Below are 16,826 nucleotides of genomic sequence, written 5' to 3' on the forward strand. Positions count from 1 at the left end.
ATATTGTTATAGTTTTTATATGAAAATAACAACACCTATCATTTAAACTTTTCCTAACTTAGTAACTGAGATGAAATATGTACTTAGTACATATTTCAGTCATGTTCAGATATTACTTCCAAATCTTCTCCAGTTCCCATCCTGATTCCATATATTAGTACTTCCAAAAGTTTTTCGAATTTGTAATGTCACAGAATGTTTTTTATAAAAAAAAAAAAGAAAGAAAATCAAGGGTTATTCTAATAGTTATTTTCACATTCCTGTATTATAAATTAAGTTATTCTAATGAAGGTTGGAGTAATGCAGCCATGCAATACGATATGACAGAATCATACAAAGACAGCCCCTATGTGAGGAACAGTAAACTTTCAATCCCACTTAAATTCTTTGTGTCAAGCAGCTAAAAGTGCCTTCATCAGTGACATTCACTGAAATGACAGAAAGCTATCCGTCAAGGCACTGCCCTGACCACAAAGACCACGGCAGAACTACAACATGCAATTACAAACAAGTGAGAAATCCTAGATGAACACTGTTTTTCAGGCACACGCTCCAGAGAGACCCACAGATCACACCCCTGCACTGCCGATGCTGTAGGGATGACCATACAGGTATCGTGCTTTGTAACTACAGAACCATGTTAAGTTACGTCAAAAGGTCCATCTTGTCCTGAATGCTCACAGGAATGACTAAGGAAGAGTGAAAACAGGGGAGGGGTGTATTACAGGCCAGTATGTTTTCAGTCTCCTACTGCTTTCATTCCAGAGAACTTCCCAAGCTGGATGTGACTTTGGTATGTAGTAACCTTTTTTTTCTCCTGTGTACTTATCCACTCATTGGACCTATCTTAACTCTTAGCATCAGCAGTTCCTTGGCAATGAACTGGAAGCTGCTATTCCACAGGCCTGCTGACCAGAGCATCAAGAATTTGTTTGTTTTGAATACTGCTCCTGTTACCTTTATCTACTGTACCCTACTTGTGTTGGAGGAGGCAAGTTGATTGGTGTCTATCTGTGTCATAGAGACCTATAGCTCTTCTCCTCTCAGTCAATTCAAGACTGAAAAGTCACGACCAACTCAGTTATTATTTAAAAGAAATCTCTTCCATGACTTTGGGATCATCTTTATTGGCCTTCTCCAAGCTGTTCCACTTTTATGGATTTTTTTGGGACCAAGTATCCAAGATAAGGATGAACAATTACTTACTTTGTACATACAGTGCCATGCTGGTATTTTCTATTCCTTTACTAATAATCTAAAGGTGATTTTTTTTTCAATAGTAGCTAAATCAGTATGAATTTTCTACTTAGTTTGTTATATCCTCTCAGCTTCAAGTCCATTTTTGGACTTTCTCTAGTGACCATAAAAAACCTCACCCTCTTTTTAAATGTTTTAATTGCAGTAGCCACTAGAAGCCCAAATCAAGGTTAGGTGTTCTGTGCATACCTGTAACAACAGACAGTTCTGGCCCTGAAGGATTTATTATTTAGTAAACAAGACAAAAGATGAGCAAAAGAAAATACCATCTTGTTTCACACTTGAGAAACACAGGCAGAACAGCTTTGAACTGTTTTGTAAGAGTTCACAGATGTCTTTGGTAGAACAAACAATGCAGTTTTCCTCACTTGCAGACTTGGTGAGAAGGCAAAACAACTCTCTTTCACAGTGGTGATTTTTTTATTTGAGAATATGGACTGAATTATTATCTTTAGGCTTTGGCAATAAAGCTACTAAATCACTTGTTATGGCCTACTCCTGCAGAGTCAGATGAATTAAAACTCGTGCAGACAGTTTGACTAGGAACTTGTGAGTTACAGAGGTCACTTCCCAAGGAGGACAGAAAAAGGTCTCCAAAACTGTCAAAGACCACTATATCATTGCCAAGTGAGGCTTAGAGTTAGCTCAGGAAACTGAGATTATTTTAGGGGACCCTAGAAAATAGCCATTTGAAGATATGTTCGTTGTTGGAATTCTGCAACATGTGGCTCAGAGATACGTACATTTGGCTGGAAAACGAGCACAACCCGCACTAGATTAGATAGGCAAGGGAGTGTGGTTGCACAGACAAAAGCCAAGATAAGGTGCTTCAGCAGAGCTGTCAGGGAGATGGGTACCTGCCCTACAGATTTCATCATACTCTCTCCCCCCATCTCAGAAAATGATACAGAAGTTACAGATGGATAAACAAGGAGGACCCTTTTGAAATTAGTTTCTAAAGAGATATTTTTAGAAACATACCTATGAATGGACCCTTCTTGTGTTACAGCAGAGAAATTTCTGCCCAGGAAAAAGAACCTTAAATGATGCAATTACAGAACTTCATACTGATACATTATTTACAAGACTTTGTAAACAAGCCTATTGAGTAACTGAGTAAATATTACCACCATTGTGCCAAGATGGACAGGAAACAACAACAGTGGTTAAGTGGCTCTTCTAAAGAAACACAAAGAATAAATGCTTGAAAGATGACCTAAATTTGAGAATTTTGATTTCAAGGGTCTTGAAATGGTGTTACCCCAGCAGACAGACACTGCACTGGTAAAAAGGTGATATGCCTTCCTGACTCTGACTGTGTGCCTACTTGTTTATGACACAGGAGGTGTTGTATTATTCAATCTTCAATTGCTGCTGTTGGATTTATGTTGGCAACTGCAGCAAGACCACATTTTGCAACCTGCCAACTGCAAGAGTAGAATTCCATGGAACTCACCTTTGTCTGTGGTGCACTTTGATATGCTCTTCATGGGGCTCTATGATTGGACCATGCAAATAAAAACTCAAATATAGGCTGCAGCAACCTACTATTAAGTGCATTTCACAGGAACATCACTTGATACTGTGATACAGGGAATTCCCATGGTATTGATTTTAACATTCATTATAAGAACCCTTGCACATCTGGGACATGGTTATCTCAAGGACTCTGCTAATCTGGACTGTTAGCTGAGGGAGAGGTCAGACAGGTACTCAGCTTGATTTTAAGTGAGGAGAACAGGAATTTGCAGTGGGCATTCCCACCCCTTGTCTGCAGAGCCTGGTTGTGCTGCACTTCAAAAGACTCAGCCTAATTTTTTCTTCAAGGTTTGACTAAGCTAGAAGATGAGTTAAGACATGGAAAGTATCTCTATGATCTGTATCTATGATATGCATTTATTTATGAATGGGGACTAGAGTGGTGGAGATGGTGAAAGACCTTTCCATTTTACTAAGTGATTGCAGTGTGGAATTAAACTGTACAAGAGCTCAAAGGGCACAGAGTAGCCACACAGGTACACTTACAGATATAAAGAAAAAATGCTAATAAGTATTTCCCCCAATCAAGGTTTCCTCTTAGGAACTTGTAGTAACTCAGCTCCCTACGTGAACCTTCTCACCAGCACACATTGTACATAAAGGAGGAGTTTCCCCTCATGACTTCATACTAATTACCTGCAAATAGTCATACAAGAAAAACCTCAATCCACTCATGCTCTTTACAGCTGTGATTAGCATTTTCGTTTCAGAAGTTCTGAGTGACATTGCTTGCCTGGAATTCATTACTCCAGCTCCCTGCATAATGCATGGAAACTCACTGCTAATATGTCAGATTACACAGTGCCTTTACACAGCACCCAGGGTACCTTGCAGCTGCCTGCAGCTTCCCAGAAGTTCATCCATACACAGCTACAGCTACTTGCAGATAGATCACAACAGCCTGGCGAAGCATGTAGGACATTTAAAAAGCAGCTATTACTCCCAGTGGCCTCACAAAGCTCCAGGATGTGGATAGGTGGTTTGCCTGTGGGTGGGCGAGGAGATACTTTGCATACTTATGAAACAGTATTAAGATACAGCAGAAGTTATGGGAACTCTTCTACCTTCTAAACCACAGAAATGGCAGTTATAACAGAACTTGAAATTTACAGGGATCAGTTCAGTTTATTTACCACTTCTGGTCTGAGGAACGAGTAATAAGGTAACAAGTATCAGAAATGCTTTTAGAAATGATTAGTCATGCTACTTCATCTTGTATGAGTAAGATGAGCCTGGAGCTTGGGATGATCTTACTGAAAATGGAATTACAGAGGAACTACTCATTAAAGGAGACTCTCAGGAGCTCCCTCCCGGGGAGTGGAAGTCAGCACTGCATTGCCCTCCTGTCCATCCCAAGAGGCTGTTGCAACACCCACTTGCATGAAAACCTACATGTGTTCTCTCACCACTACCAGCTCCTGCCGTGCCTCATCTTTTCTCTCCCTGTGTGACTCCATTTCTGTCATACAACAAATATATAACTGATCAAAGCAAAACCAGAGGTGAACCAGACACTTCCTGTAATCACTGAATGCAAACAGGTGAAATAAAGGGAAGAGCATCATGCATTTAGCCTTTTAAGACTGACATACTGACATGGTGGTAATAAGACACTCTAGGTTGAGATGTAAAAAATTAATTTTACAAGTTAATTTTACTTGCAACTCAAGTGGGAAATGGTTGCAATGTTTACAAGAGGCACAGGGCCATGTGGGACCCATGGTCCCACGTAGCACATCACCAGCAGCACTCCAGATTTCCAACTGTGTATTTTTCATTCTCCATCCCCACTATAGTACTTGATTCTTTAAAATTATTTTCTCGTGTGTCTTTAGTTTAATTTTGGTCCCTTTTTCTAATCTTCTCCCCTACCCAATACTTGTCAGCTTTCTACACACTTATTTTCCTTACACTGTCATGTCTTTATGACCTTTCTGCTCTGTGCTATTTCTTGAGAGCTCTGTTTTAATCAGCTGCCTGGTAAAGCCTTGGGTTTTCCTTGAGTGTGTCTTGTGTGCAAACCTGAACAATGACTCCTTGAGGTAAACAGCTACCTCTGTACCTTGTACAAGATGAATCATCCTGTCTGCTCTAAACTAATTCTAAGAATAATCATAGATGTGTTTTTTAGTTGTAAAACTTCACAACAGGAGCTGAAAGCTAAAAATGGTCAGATAGCATAAGTTTGAACAAGAATCACCTAGAAATCAAAAGCTTCACAGATGTAACAAGACTAAAAAAATTCCACCAGTTATTTTGTAATGAACAGCTCTGCTGGAACCAACCTCACCATACAGAATCTCTGAGATTCCTCTCTGCTTTTTTTGCAGTTTCTGTACAGAAAGGATCTCTTACCTTCAGCATGTAACAGCACTACTACATTAGCTAGCATGGAACCTTATGACACACTTATATGACATAATTGCACATGACCAACATCTGAATATACAATGTCCCTCCAACTGAGCTCACAAGTTTTCAGATGCAAATTAACGTGTCACATTTACAATCAAACATAATTTTTGGATAATGAAGCATTTGGTCAAATATTTCAAAGTGCAGGGTAAGAAATTCTCTTAGTATTCAGAAGAGTCAGGAGACCAGTTTTGCTTAACTTTTAATTCTGACTCAGTCACTTCAGCACATTCTGGCATCAGTTTCGTCGTGGCCATAGGGAATTCATGCTCCTTTCCAGAGGGGGACCATCATTCATAACTTGGAAAGGGAAACTGCTAGGATTTCCTGTGAAGCACCATATTCTGAACAACTTTCTGAACCAGGTATTACCACCAGTCACTGGAAACTCATCAGATGGGTAAATGGGCAAGTTCAAAATTCACTGATTTTGCATGTCTTAAAAATGTACATTCTGAGAAACACAGAAATAAGGAAGTGAGCACTGTTTATAAATTTGAAACGTAAAAAAGTTGAATAAATGTAAATATGCGTTAAAAACACAATAAGACTTCAACTCCAGAATTTCATTAAATAAGTGTGGGGAATTTCAATAGTTTTTGCAAACCAAATGAAGAAAACAAAAAGGATATAATCCTAACAACAGTTTGTATGTTTTTAAAAATATTTGGCTTTTTCTAGTGTTTAACTAGTTAAAATTTATTAAAATTAGCAACCTGTCCCTGTGTTTAAAATAATGTGTTGATATGAAAACAAGGTGACAAAATAAATGTGCCAGAATAGTCTAACAAAATCCAAAACAACTGATATCATAAACCAGCTGTGGACTAACTGGAAAGATTCAATTAAAAATGAAACTGGTCAAAACTCTTACCTAGGGGAAAACCATAACTGATAATCCCATATCTACCTCTTAGGGTGTTTAATAAAGCCAAAAGGGTGTACAGAAACCAGTGTACTTAGAAGTGGTAAATAATGTTTTTGGAGAAGCTGACATTACTGTAACTGGATCTATCAAAAAGTACAGTGAGTTCAGTATTGGGAAAGGTACTGGACAAACCAAGCAGACATATTCAACAAACAGGGGAAAGAGCTTGATCTCGTCTAGTCCGCAAAAGAGAAGTATTTTAACAGAAGGCTGGACTTAAATAGCAGAAAACCAATTATTATAATCTAGGCAAGGAGTTTCTAGAAATGCAGATGAACTACGCAGCAAACCAACCAGTCAGTCCACCTGTGCCCTGCTGTGTGCTAACGCCTGTAGGAGTCATGACCTAATTGCTGTCTGCTTGCTTTATAAATGGAATTGCATAATTGATTAGGTTCCTTTTACTACTTGGACTACTTTTATATTCCCCTGGAAAATTCTGTAGACTGATGGAGCCAAGACATCTCAGCAGAAGCTTTCAGTGGTCTGTCTGATACAAGAAAAATCCTGTGTTCTTTTTAGAGAGAAGAAGTCTGAATAGTGTGTTGAGACAATGACAGACACTAGTAGTAATATCCTACACAGAGTCAGCAGGATTTCAGAAAGTGGAAAACTGTAATAAGGTGACATACTGGTAATAATTCAAAATGTAAGAAAGAAAGGTTCATGACTGGAAAGTTCACAATACAGGAAGACTTGTACAGACTTGGAATTTAAGCAGATAAAAGAGAAGTGGGTTCTGGTTAAATATACATAGAAACATAAGACTAGGTACCCAAACGTAAAAATACATTTCTTAAAGGCAAACAGAGAAGGATAACAAGTGAAAGAATTCCATATAGCATATCAGGTAAGAGTTGTACAGCTGTTTTATATACTGTCTAGCTTACTTCTTTAAAGGAAAGCAAGTGGCTCTATGCACAGGACTCCCATCCCCACTGTCCAAGTGGAAAAGAAACAGGGGGTCCCTCTTCCATGTTTCTAACTGGTTTCAGTCTCTTACTCCTGTAAAAAGCACAATGAAGTGTATGGCAACAGAATACAATGGGCACAAACAAAATAACACAATTCAGAGATCCACACTGATGAGGAAGAGTAGAGAAAAAATGTAGGGAAATAGGATTGTTCTGAAGTTGTTCAACAATTGATTAGCACATGGAAAAACACAGAAGTCAGACAGATACTTGTGTAGGTGGCTGTCTGGAAGCACATCCAGAGTTCACGACACACAGAGCACACTGCCAGGATGTGGGACAGGAGATGGAGGAACAACTGGATACACACACTGTACCTGTCCTGAGGTCCTCAGGTGACATCTGGGAGAAACCCCACTTCCAGAATTGTTGCAGCCTCCTCTGAATTCAAAGTAAGCTTGAAAAATGTACAGTGCTTAGGACATCACTCGAGCTCTTTGTACTTTGCTCCATCTGTACAGTGCTGAAGTGAGTTTGCACTATTTCTTGCTGACACTTCTGGGGAGCATTGGGGAAAACAGAATACCAAACCCAAAATATTTATTAATTATTTTCTGGAATGGATAAATATTTTTTCTGTTTCACTACTGAGTACACTATTTTATTATATTATCCGAAAAGTCCATTGTAATGGGTAGTGCCAGCAAGGAAGGCACAAATTGAGAGTCAGGAACAAATGATTTTTCCCAATTTTGAGAAAATAAATCCCTAGTCCAGATTTTTATATATATATGTATATACACACACACATATATTTATATATTTGTGTGTATCTCAATCAACAACAGGTGTGGAATAATTGCTATACATGCTTGCATAGACACTCATATTCTAAAAAGGTTAGGTTGTTCCTAGGAATTTGAATGCATTTCAAAGCTGGATTCAGAAAATGCCATACAAAAATACTGAGATACTTAGTAAACCTCCTTAAAGCAAGTTCTCAGATGCAAAGTGACTGGTGTCCACTGGGACAGGACCTGTGCATGCCATGGCTGTTGTTGATATGACCCTGTGTGTATTCCTCCTGTCAAGATTTAGTCTGCTTACAGCTGAACAGGTAGATAAATTAAGCAGACTTTGTAACTCAAAAGCTGCATTTAGAAACCAAATGCTTCAACATTAAGATGGAGAAGCATTAAGAAAAAAATTGTCTCATTTTAGTCATTTCCCAAGGTCACTCATTTCACTTTAATTACAGGTTCAACTGAAAGAAAAGTATCAAATTTGTGAGAATGTAAAACAAAGGTGTTGCATGTTTAACCCCTCCACACATGCCAACACCAAAGAGAAGCCCTCCTTTCCTCTTATTCATATCACATAAAGATTTAATTTCAAAGTAATTATTACTTGTTTAGGAGACAGGCACTGCCCTGCATGCTGAACAGCAAGTCACCAATACCTTGCTCAGCAGGGACTTTCTGCTGCATGATCCCATGCTTCTCAGTAAATCTACATTCATAATCTTTTGTGTTTGTCTCCTTTAGGGTGGTTCACACCTTACCTTTTCTGCAGCAAGTCCAGCTCGCTGACAAAGGTACATCCTGCATAACTGACTTCACACATTAACACAAACCAGGGAGGGCAAAGGGGAAGTCTGTGGTTTCAAAAAGAAACTGAAAATTTACAAAGCAGCTGCCAATTAGCCAGACCTTAATTTTGTAAATTTATTTAGGAAAAAAAATTTAACATGAGCAAATGAGAATACTTCAGTGTTACAACAGAGTATATAAATGTCTAGCAATAGTCAAATAATTTGATCTTTAAATACAAAATAACCACATGAACACCTAATATACAGGTTTCATCTGAATACATATTTATTAGATAAATATTAGGTTGTCACATCATCTAACTACATACAGTTTTGCAAGACTAAAAATCACAATTATTTTTTCTGACCAGTTTAAAGTATGAAATGATTGCATTGTACTGTACATACAATGTACAAACAAAGACAATGGCCATTTTTGCATGTTATCTCAGATTGTACTTTTTTTTTTTTTTAATTCTCCCTCTGATCGTGATATCAAAAATTGTACAAAGTATGAATTTGGTTACAATTTTTTTTTAATCCCCGTATTTTTCTTCATTATTTCTGTAGCACCCTAAAAATACACAGGTGATAGACTAGTACACGTAAGCTAAATATTACATGTAGATAAAACAAAACAAAACAAAGGATCAGAGTATATTACAGAAGTGAAAGTGAAACAAATGCTGAGACTCCACAAACGCTAACAAACAGGATTCATTTTCCACATAAGATGGAGCTTCAAGCTTTTTATTTTCCTGCGAAATAAAAACAATGCACATTCCAAGGAAAATGAATGCATTTCTGTTAACATGTCTCTATTTGTCATTTACATATGTACAGCTGTCCCTTGAGTCTCCGCTGCAGACACTGGCGTGTATCTGTCAGTCCTATTAGTAATGTCTTGGCAGCAGAACTGTAGATCTCTGTGGGTTCTTTCCCAGATGAACTTCCATAGGGAAACGATTAAAAAGTAAACAAACAAAAAAAGAAGAAGAAAAATACTACTGGAATCTCATATAATAATTAAGCTTTAAAAGAAATGACTGTGATTACCCTATTTGCTAGGTTTTTTTCTCTAAACTTTAACATGGCAGTGAACAGATAAAAAAATAACTAAATTTTCATTTAGAAGCTTTTTCATACTGACTATACAGTACCTGATTTTAGCTGACAGACAAGTTTTAAAACTGTCTCAAATGTCCAACATTTGGGTGATGGGTAAAAACTGTATTTTCTCTCTTAAGTTCTGCTTAGAAACCAAACGTTTCTGTAAGTTAAAAATGTCAACTGTCCGCTTTAATTATCTATTACTGTACAAAGCAGATGCCAACGCTGCTCCAAACATATTGCTAATATCTATGGGGTTTTTTTTCCCTTTACGCTTTCCAACAGGTACTTTTAAATGATACATTTTAAATACTACCAGTTAGCAAAAGATCAATCCTTAACATACCTGGTTTAAAATACTAATGTTGTGTTTAAGAGAAAATTCATTTCAGGTGACTAACTTAGCTGCTCAGGAATCAGTGGAGAATGGAACATTAAATAGAATCAATTAAAAAAAATCTGAGCAACCAGTTCCAACTAATAGTGAGAAATCTTCTTTATTCCCAAACCTATGGCTTAAGAAACTTACCCCCCAAACAAAAAAACCCGAACTCTAAGGGCACAAAGTCAGTTTATCATTAGCCACCCCTGCAAATGACCTCAATACCTATATAAAAAATGCAGGAAAAAACAGGGGGAAACTACTACAGTAAAATGGCTACAAAATACATCTGTATCCGCAACTGAAGAACGACCTTTCCTAGGAATTGTGTGATAGCAGGACCACACCACAACCATATTACCATGTATTACACCAAGGTATCTTTAATATTCTGCAGAGATCCTCTACAGGTTGTCAAGCCTACATAAGAAAAAAGACACTTCTAAGCAGAATAAAATATACTATACTGTTTCCCTCCCCCACCCACCAACATCCCAAAGTGTTACTGTGCCCCAGTTTCAGAGACCAAAGAACCAGTACAGTGACATAAATATGGTACCTTACAGATGTGCTGCTTGCCTTAGTGCATCTTTACCTGGTCAGACAGCTGGTCCAAGGTGTTTTGCTCACTTGGGCAAACAAACAAAACCTCTGCCATTACCAGCTCATGATCACCCACAGCCAATGAACATAGGTCAGTTAGTTGGGCTTTCTTTTTCCCAAGGCAATCACTTATTATTATGTTTCCACGATAGAGCTGGGCCCTGACTATCCAGGTACTGCCTGATGTATCAATTTGTTCACACATAAATGGATATGAAATTTGGGCTAACTTATCAAAAGAAAACAAGGGGGGCAAAAAAAACCAAACAAAAACCCAACTCCCTTATTCTGTTAAAGAACCCTCAATTTTCTTTTTTAAAAAAGGACCCATATTTTTCTTCAGACAAGGTATTTAAAAACACCAGCAAAAGTATAACCAGATCATGAAAATGTTGAATATTATCAAAGACGATACTAAAATATTCACAAAGATATTTACAATAGCAATTCTTAAAATAATTGATTTTGCATAATGAACAGCGCTTTTCTTAAAAAAACTTGAAAGAGGAAAAATATAAGTGTGGGACCATCTCTACATAATACGTTTGACAGATTCAATACTCCTACTGGAAAATAAAAGAACTAAACCGCCATTTCCTTTAATATCTACAGCAAGGTGCTGCTGACTAGCATATATATATCACGACGCATGTACAGCAGTAGTGGGAGACGTTAACAAAAAGAGCAAAATAAAACAAAAACCACAAAGAATTTACAAATGTGACTTTGGTGAGGAAAGCAAATCCAGAGTCGTAAGCACAGAGCATGCCATTTACAGCGTTGCAAACTAAACACAGAGAGGGCTAGGAAGCTATCTAGTCGAACTGACAGGAACAAACAAAATTTTGCCTGGCACTTCAGTTTAAAACGTATTGTGGCGAGCAAACGAAAGGTGTTTGATTGGATTTGGGAAGAGGAAAAGGAGCAGGGTCAAATTTGCTTTAGTAACAAAAAGAAACAAAACCAATAACTGTACAGTGGGCAAAAGCTGAAATGTTGCACCACGAGGGCAAAGTTGGCACACATGCACTTCTTACACAGCTACTGTACATCATTTATAAGAGAGAGAAAGAGAGAGAGAGACAAAGAGCACAGAAATGGGCACAGAAGCAATATGAAGCTCATGCAGGAGCAGCAACCACACGAGAAGCACAGATCACAGGGGCAAGACAGTGATTGTGGCAGCAGGGTCTCTTGAGGGCAGTAGCAACCTACTGACAGTTACTTATTCTCCCCACTCCCGGTCCTTCAGGAGAAAGAGCTCATTCCAGCAGCCAAAGTTTAAAAAAAGAAACTGAAGGAGGAGAAAAGGAAAAGGCTGAAGTATTTGTAACAGTCACGAAAACAGAACACAAAGCAAAACAAAAATGAAGCTGCAAAATGTCTGTCCAATGTCAATGCCCCTTCTCAAGCTGATTATTAAAAATAATTATGCAGATAGTGATATTACTCTCCCTCCATCCTGCAATGATTTCCTCGCTGCCTTCAACCCAGCTTGTCTTACTATGCATTGTGCAGTACAGACAGTGACACAAACTCTCGGGGCACTGAAGGCTGTAGGTAATAATCAGGAACAGTTTGGTTTGCATCCCCCCTCCCTCTCTTTTCCATTACAGATGGCATACATGGCAAAAAGATCTGTTACAGCAATCTCTACAGCTGGATGTTAATGCAGCCAGAAACGGTACTGATTTGAAATCAAAACCACAAAAAAATCCCTACACATTGCAAACTCTTTTTTTTTTTTAATTTTTCCTGGGTGTTTTCAATCTGTGTGCTTGGCCAGAGGAATCCTCTGCAAAGAGATGGTTAAGATCCCTGCGCTTGCAGAAATACCCACACCCACAGCTGCAGCCTGGAGATGCTCAGGACTCTGCTACTGAAGTTGCATTAACTAAACTGCTGGCTCCCTCTAACAGGCCTGTATGTCTTCCCTATCTTTGCCACTTGACTGTAGGATTTGTGCTTTTTTGAGCTTTACACGTGTTTTTTTTTTCTTTTTGTGTGTGGCCAGGACAATCACTCCAACGCAAACCTGTGGCTGGAGGGGGGCAGAGGAGAGGTGGGGTAGAAGGAGATACAGTTTCAAAAAAATGGAAGAACAAAGCATTGTAAGGACACTCTGAGACTGGTCAATTAAAGACAGTTCCATTTTGTTGCCTTTTCTTCCCTTGCCAAGATTCGGTTTTGCCAAGATACTTCACACTATGTTTATCACATAACTCTCTCTCTCAAGGATGAACACCAAATGGGGTTTCCAATAGCTGCACAACTGTCTATGCTTCTTTGTCACATGTAGCATGGCAGACTCGGAGATTACTGCATTTATTTAATTTTTGTATTATTTTCTCCCGTCACTTTCGCAGTCTTTGAAGCTAACAAAAGCAGTTCTGAGATGAAGAAAGCAGGGAGTGCACCATTGGATCAAGTTGTGAGTTTTTTTTTTTTTCTTCTCTTGTGGAAAAGGAGTGTTAAGATTCCTTGCTGTGCAGCCACACACGTGTGAACAAGTGAAAGGGATGGGAGAATACATATGGTTTCAGTTGTTCTCAAAGAGAGACAGAAGGTCATCATTGCTATTGCTTGGCAAATCAGGAGGATCCAGGTATGAAAGCAGCTCATCTGGATTTGTGAGTTCTGGAAGCAGCTATAAAATACAAAGATAAAAGGAAAATTATAGATAACAGAAATAAAACTGAGAAAAAAAAGGGATTAAACACCACACATTCCTGGAAACTGGTTTTCATAACAATATATCATAAAAAATAAATCAGAAGGCAGAGTCACAAACCTAACACCCTAGATGATGCAGAATCCACTTGTTTGTGAAAGTCTGTATGGCTCGGTTTTCATCTGTGCATTACCTTATCAGCTCAATTAGGGTTTCTCAATCAATCTCCCCATCACAAAGATCATCATTAAACAAAGTATATTTCCTGGCTAACAATGCTGACAAAACCTTCCGGATAGATGCTCATTATGTATGTTTTATATAAACAATATTGAAACAGGCAGTCTAAGTAATACATATTTGAACTTTAAGGTAGATCAGCAAAGACTGGTCTGACTTGCACACGTCAGAGTGATGACCACCCAAAGCCTGCATCTCTACAGAAGGAGGCAGCCCTGTCCTTTCCTCACCTCAGCCACCCTGGAACTCCTCAGTGCACTGATGTAAGCTCTGGGGCAGAGCTGCAGAAAGGAACTCACCCAGGGTTAAAACTAGTCCAGGAAAAAAAACCCCAACCAACCAACAAACCAAGGAGAGTGGTAAAAAAACAGCTGAGGAGGAGTGTGGGGAGAGGAATGGCATGGCAGCTGGGTGAGTCCTTTTCCTTTATGGCAGGGAGTTTACAGTGGTTGAAATGCTTACCTGACTACAGCATTACATGCAATTCCAGACATTTTAAAGGGTCATAGGCATAACACTCCATCCAACAGAAGATGCACTAATGTACACAATGCTTTAAAGGATCAAAAGGTATAGTTGTGGGGCTTCAATTTTTATTTTTATTAATACTGTATTTCAAGTAGGAAACTTTGTTTCTCCAACCATCACGCAGATTCTTTTTGATCTGACAGATGACAAGCACATCATAACTCCTGGTTGTGCATCAATGTTTTTTGCTTTATAATGCATCTTGCCATTTCCTAGTCAGAAGTAAAAGTGTCATATATAAAAAATGGCAGGGAAGAGTTTGCAATAAACCCCCTTTATATGCTGTTTTGTGTTGAAGGCAAAAGAATATGGACTGCTTTAACAAACTTAGTAATCTAAGTACGAGAAATTAATTTTAAATTGTTCTATGTTTTCAAATACTATAAAACTAAAAGCATGACTGCTTCGCATTTAGCATATAAATATTGTATTTATATGCTTCTATTACTCTTGTGCATACTCTTGTGCAAATGCAACTTCATCTTCTAACATTATATGGATGAACATATTTTTCAATTAGCTAAACATGAAATGCAGAAAAAAGTTTACTGCTTTTTAAGCATTTTGAAAAAAATGCAATGTCAAATTTACATAATAGAGTCTCCCAGAAGGAATGTGTTTCTTAAAACACTGCCTCCTTTTATTCATGGTAAAAATGCTACTGTCATTGTACTAGACTAAAGATGTAAGGCTTTCAAATGCACTTCACCTCCTATCATAATTTTTTATGAATACCTAGTAGAGAAGTCCAAAAGAAAACTGCAGCCTCACCAAGTGTGGAGAAAGTAAAAACTTATTGAATTTGTCCTACAATTTTACAACTCAATTCTTGTATACAGGGGGTTTTTTTTAATATTTTTTTTTTAAGAAAGGTGATGCTTTTAAACAATATGCTCAGAATCTGTGAAGATGAAGTCTTTTTAAGTTTTGAGGATGACCTCAGCTTTCCTCAGTCAGAGGGGCCAGGTGGCACAGCCTGCCTCCTGCCCAGCTGGTGTGAGAAACAGAGACCTCAGGAAGGACTTGCTGGGTGGTGAGGGTGCTGTGCTGCAGCAGGAATGAGAGACAGAGAGACACCAGAGGCTGTGAGGAGACAATGGGGGCAGAAGCTACAGGAATCTGTTAGACTCAGGGGCAGAATTTGGAGAGGTGTACCCAGTGCTCCCGAAGTGCAAATTCAAGAGGTCTAACCAGTGATTTGAGTCTTAAGACTGCTGTCTGAAGTACAAGTGCAGACCTCCTGTATCTGTATCTACAGGAGGTAGATAGGTTAAATCTTAGACTGCATCACATTGAATTCCTACAAAATTAACACGACTGTGTCAGTAGGGAGTGGACCAAGTTGCCCATAGTACAGTCCCCTGTTTGCTTTGCTGCATGGGACTTTATTCAGCCTGGTTCCAAACACAGCCACTGAAGTTAAACCGTTAAAATAATCCATCTGGTCATGACTGAGCTCACAGGAATTTCCAGTAACTATATTCCCCACACTGTACAGCACTTGCCTCCCTTAAGAAATCAGCAATCCTCCATCAGTGATAACCACAGTACTGTGATAACTGTACAGGTTTTTGTGCTTTGCTTTTCAGCGAGGAATGGGTGCCTGACCCATAACAGCATACTTTATGTTTCTTAAATATTTGAAGGAAAAAAAGACAAGTTTTTATTTCACCTATTAGTACTGCTCATACGGGGTCCTTAAGGGTTCAGGACTCTTAACTGCCACATGAACTATTGTTCCCAGAAGATGAGCATGTGACCATTTTGTGTGAAACAGCAGAAGTTACTTTACTGATCACTGTTCCTGTAGCATCCTGGAGCTTCTATCTGTCCCCTAACTCCTTCCCTCCTCTCTGTGAGGCTACTTGCCAGCCCAGTGCTCCTATGTGACTCAGAAGATGTAAGCATACAGCAACAGCAAATACAGATACAAACTGGAGCACAGAAGCGAACATTTCTCTAAGAAAATTCACTGTGCAGCAGCAGACTTCAGAACAGACAGAAGATACACAAACAGGAATGCATGACTCAAACAAAAATCCAATCCTAGATGCTAAGGAATTTATATTCTGGGAGGAAGATGGTTAACCAGAGAGATACCTCAGATAATTAATTTCCAACTCTACTGAACAGATGTTAAGAGACGGAAGACTACCTTTGGCCTTAAAACTAGGCTTATCTTTATTTAGTTGTGAGCTGCCTCCCATAGCAACTGAGGAGGCAGAAGACGCCCTTATTTACTTTCCTGTGTGGCCTATTGGGAGGAAGAACTTGTGCTGCTGAGCCACCTGCAGGGGCCGGTATGGATGGCACAGACTGTTTTTGGCTGCAGGGAGCAGGGACAGTACCACAGGGTGGGCCAACAGAGATCCCCCTCCCGCTGGCCAGGGCACACCGCAGGGCACACAGCTTGCCTGGCACAGCAACGCCACAGTCAGAGCCACACACAGCTGTGTCCTTCTCTTAGTCAGGCACCACGACGGCTTCAGGGTCTAGATGAGTACAGCCCAACCAGCGACCAGGGGGAAAGGACGACGTGGCTCAGCTCGGTGCTGAGCTGCCGCCTGAAGAGATGCCTGCCTTGGTGCTAGGAAGAGGCTCATGGCTCGCACACCATGCAGCTGCTCCAACCAGAACCGTTCTCCCAG

The 16,826-nt window shown here is 39.2% G+C and overlaps 1 protein-coding gene across 7 annotated transcripts in view; it reads right to left on the minus strand.

Annotated features, from left to right (window-relative positions):
• Positions 1 to 8,763: 8,763 nt before the first annotated feature.
• The window catches only part of ZMIZ1 (zinc finger MIZ-type containing 1), a 347,188-nt gene continuing 339,125 nt past the window's right edge, over positions 8,764 to 16,826 (minus strand). For 6 of the 7 annotated variants that reach the window (XM_018068949.2, XM_018068952.2, XM_018068955.2 and 3 more), the window contains one exon: positions 8,764 to 13,386. In XM_018068949.2, the coding sequence (XP_017924438.1) occupies positions 13,279 to 13,386 (108 nt within the window). In that variant the 3' untranslated portion in view covers positions 8,764 to 13,278. The remainder of the gene's footprint in view (positions 13,387 to 16,826) is intronic. The other variant, XM_018068950.2, reaches the window with a different exon arrangement.

This window comes from Manacus vitellinus, unplaced genomic scaffold, assembly GCF_001715985.3.
Source record: "Manacus vitellinus isolate BGI_N305 unplaced genomic scaffold, ASM171598v3 scaffold_15_pilon, whole genome shotgun sequence".
NCBI classification, from domain to species: domain Eukaryota; kingdom Metazoa; phylum Chordata; class Aves; order Passeriformes; family Pipridae; genus Manacus; species Manacus vitellinus.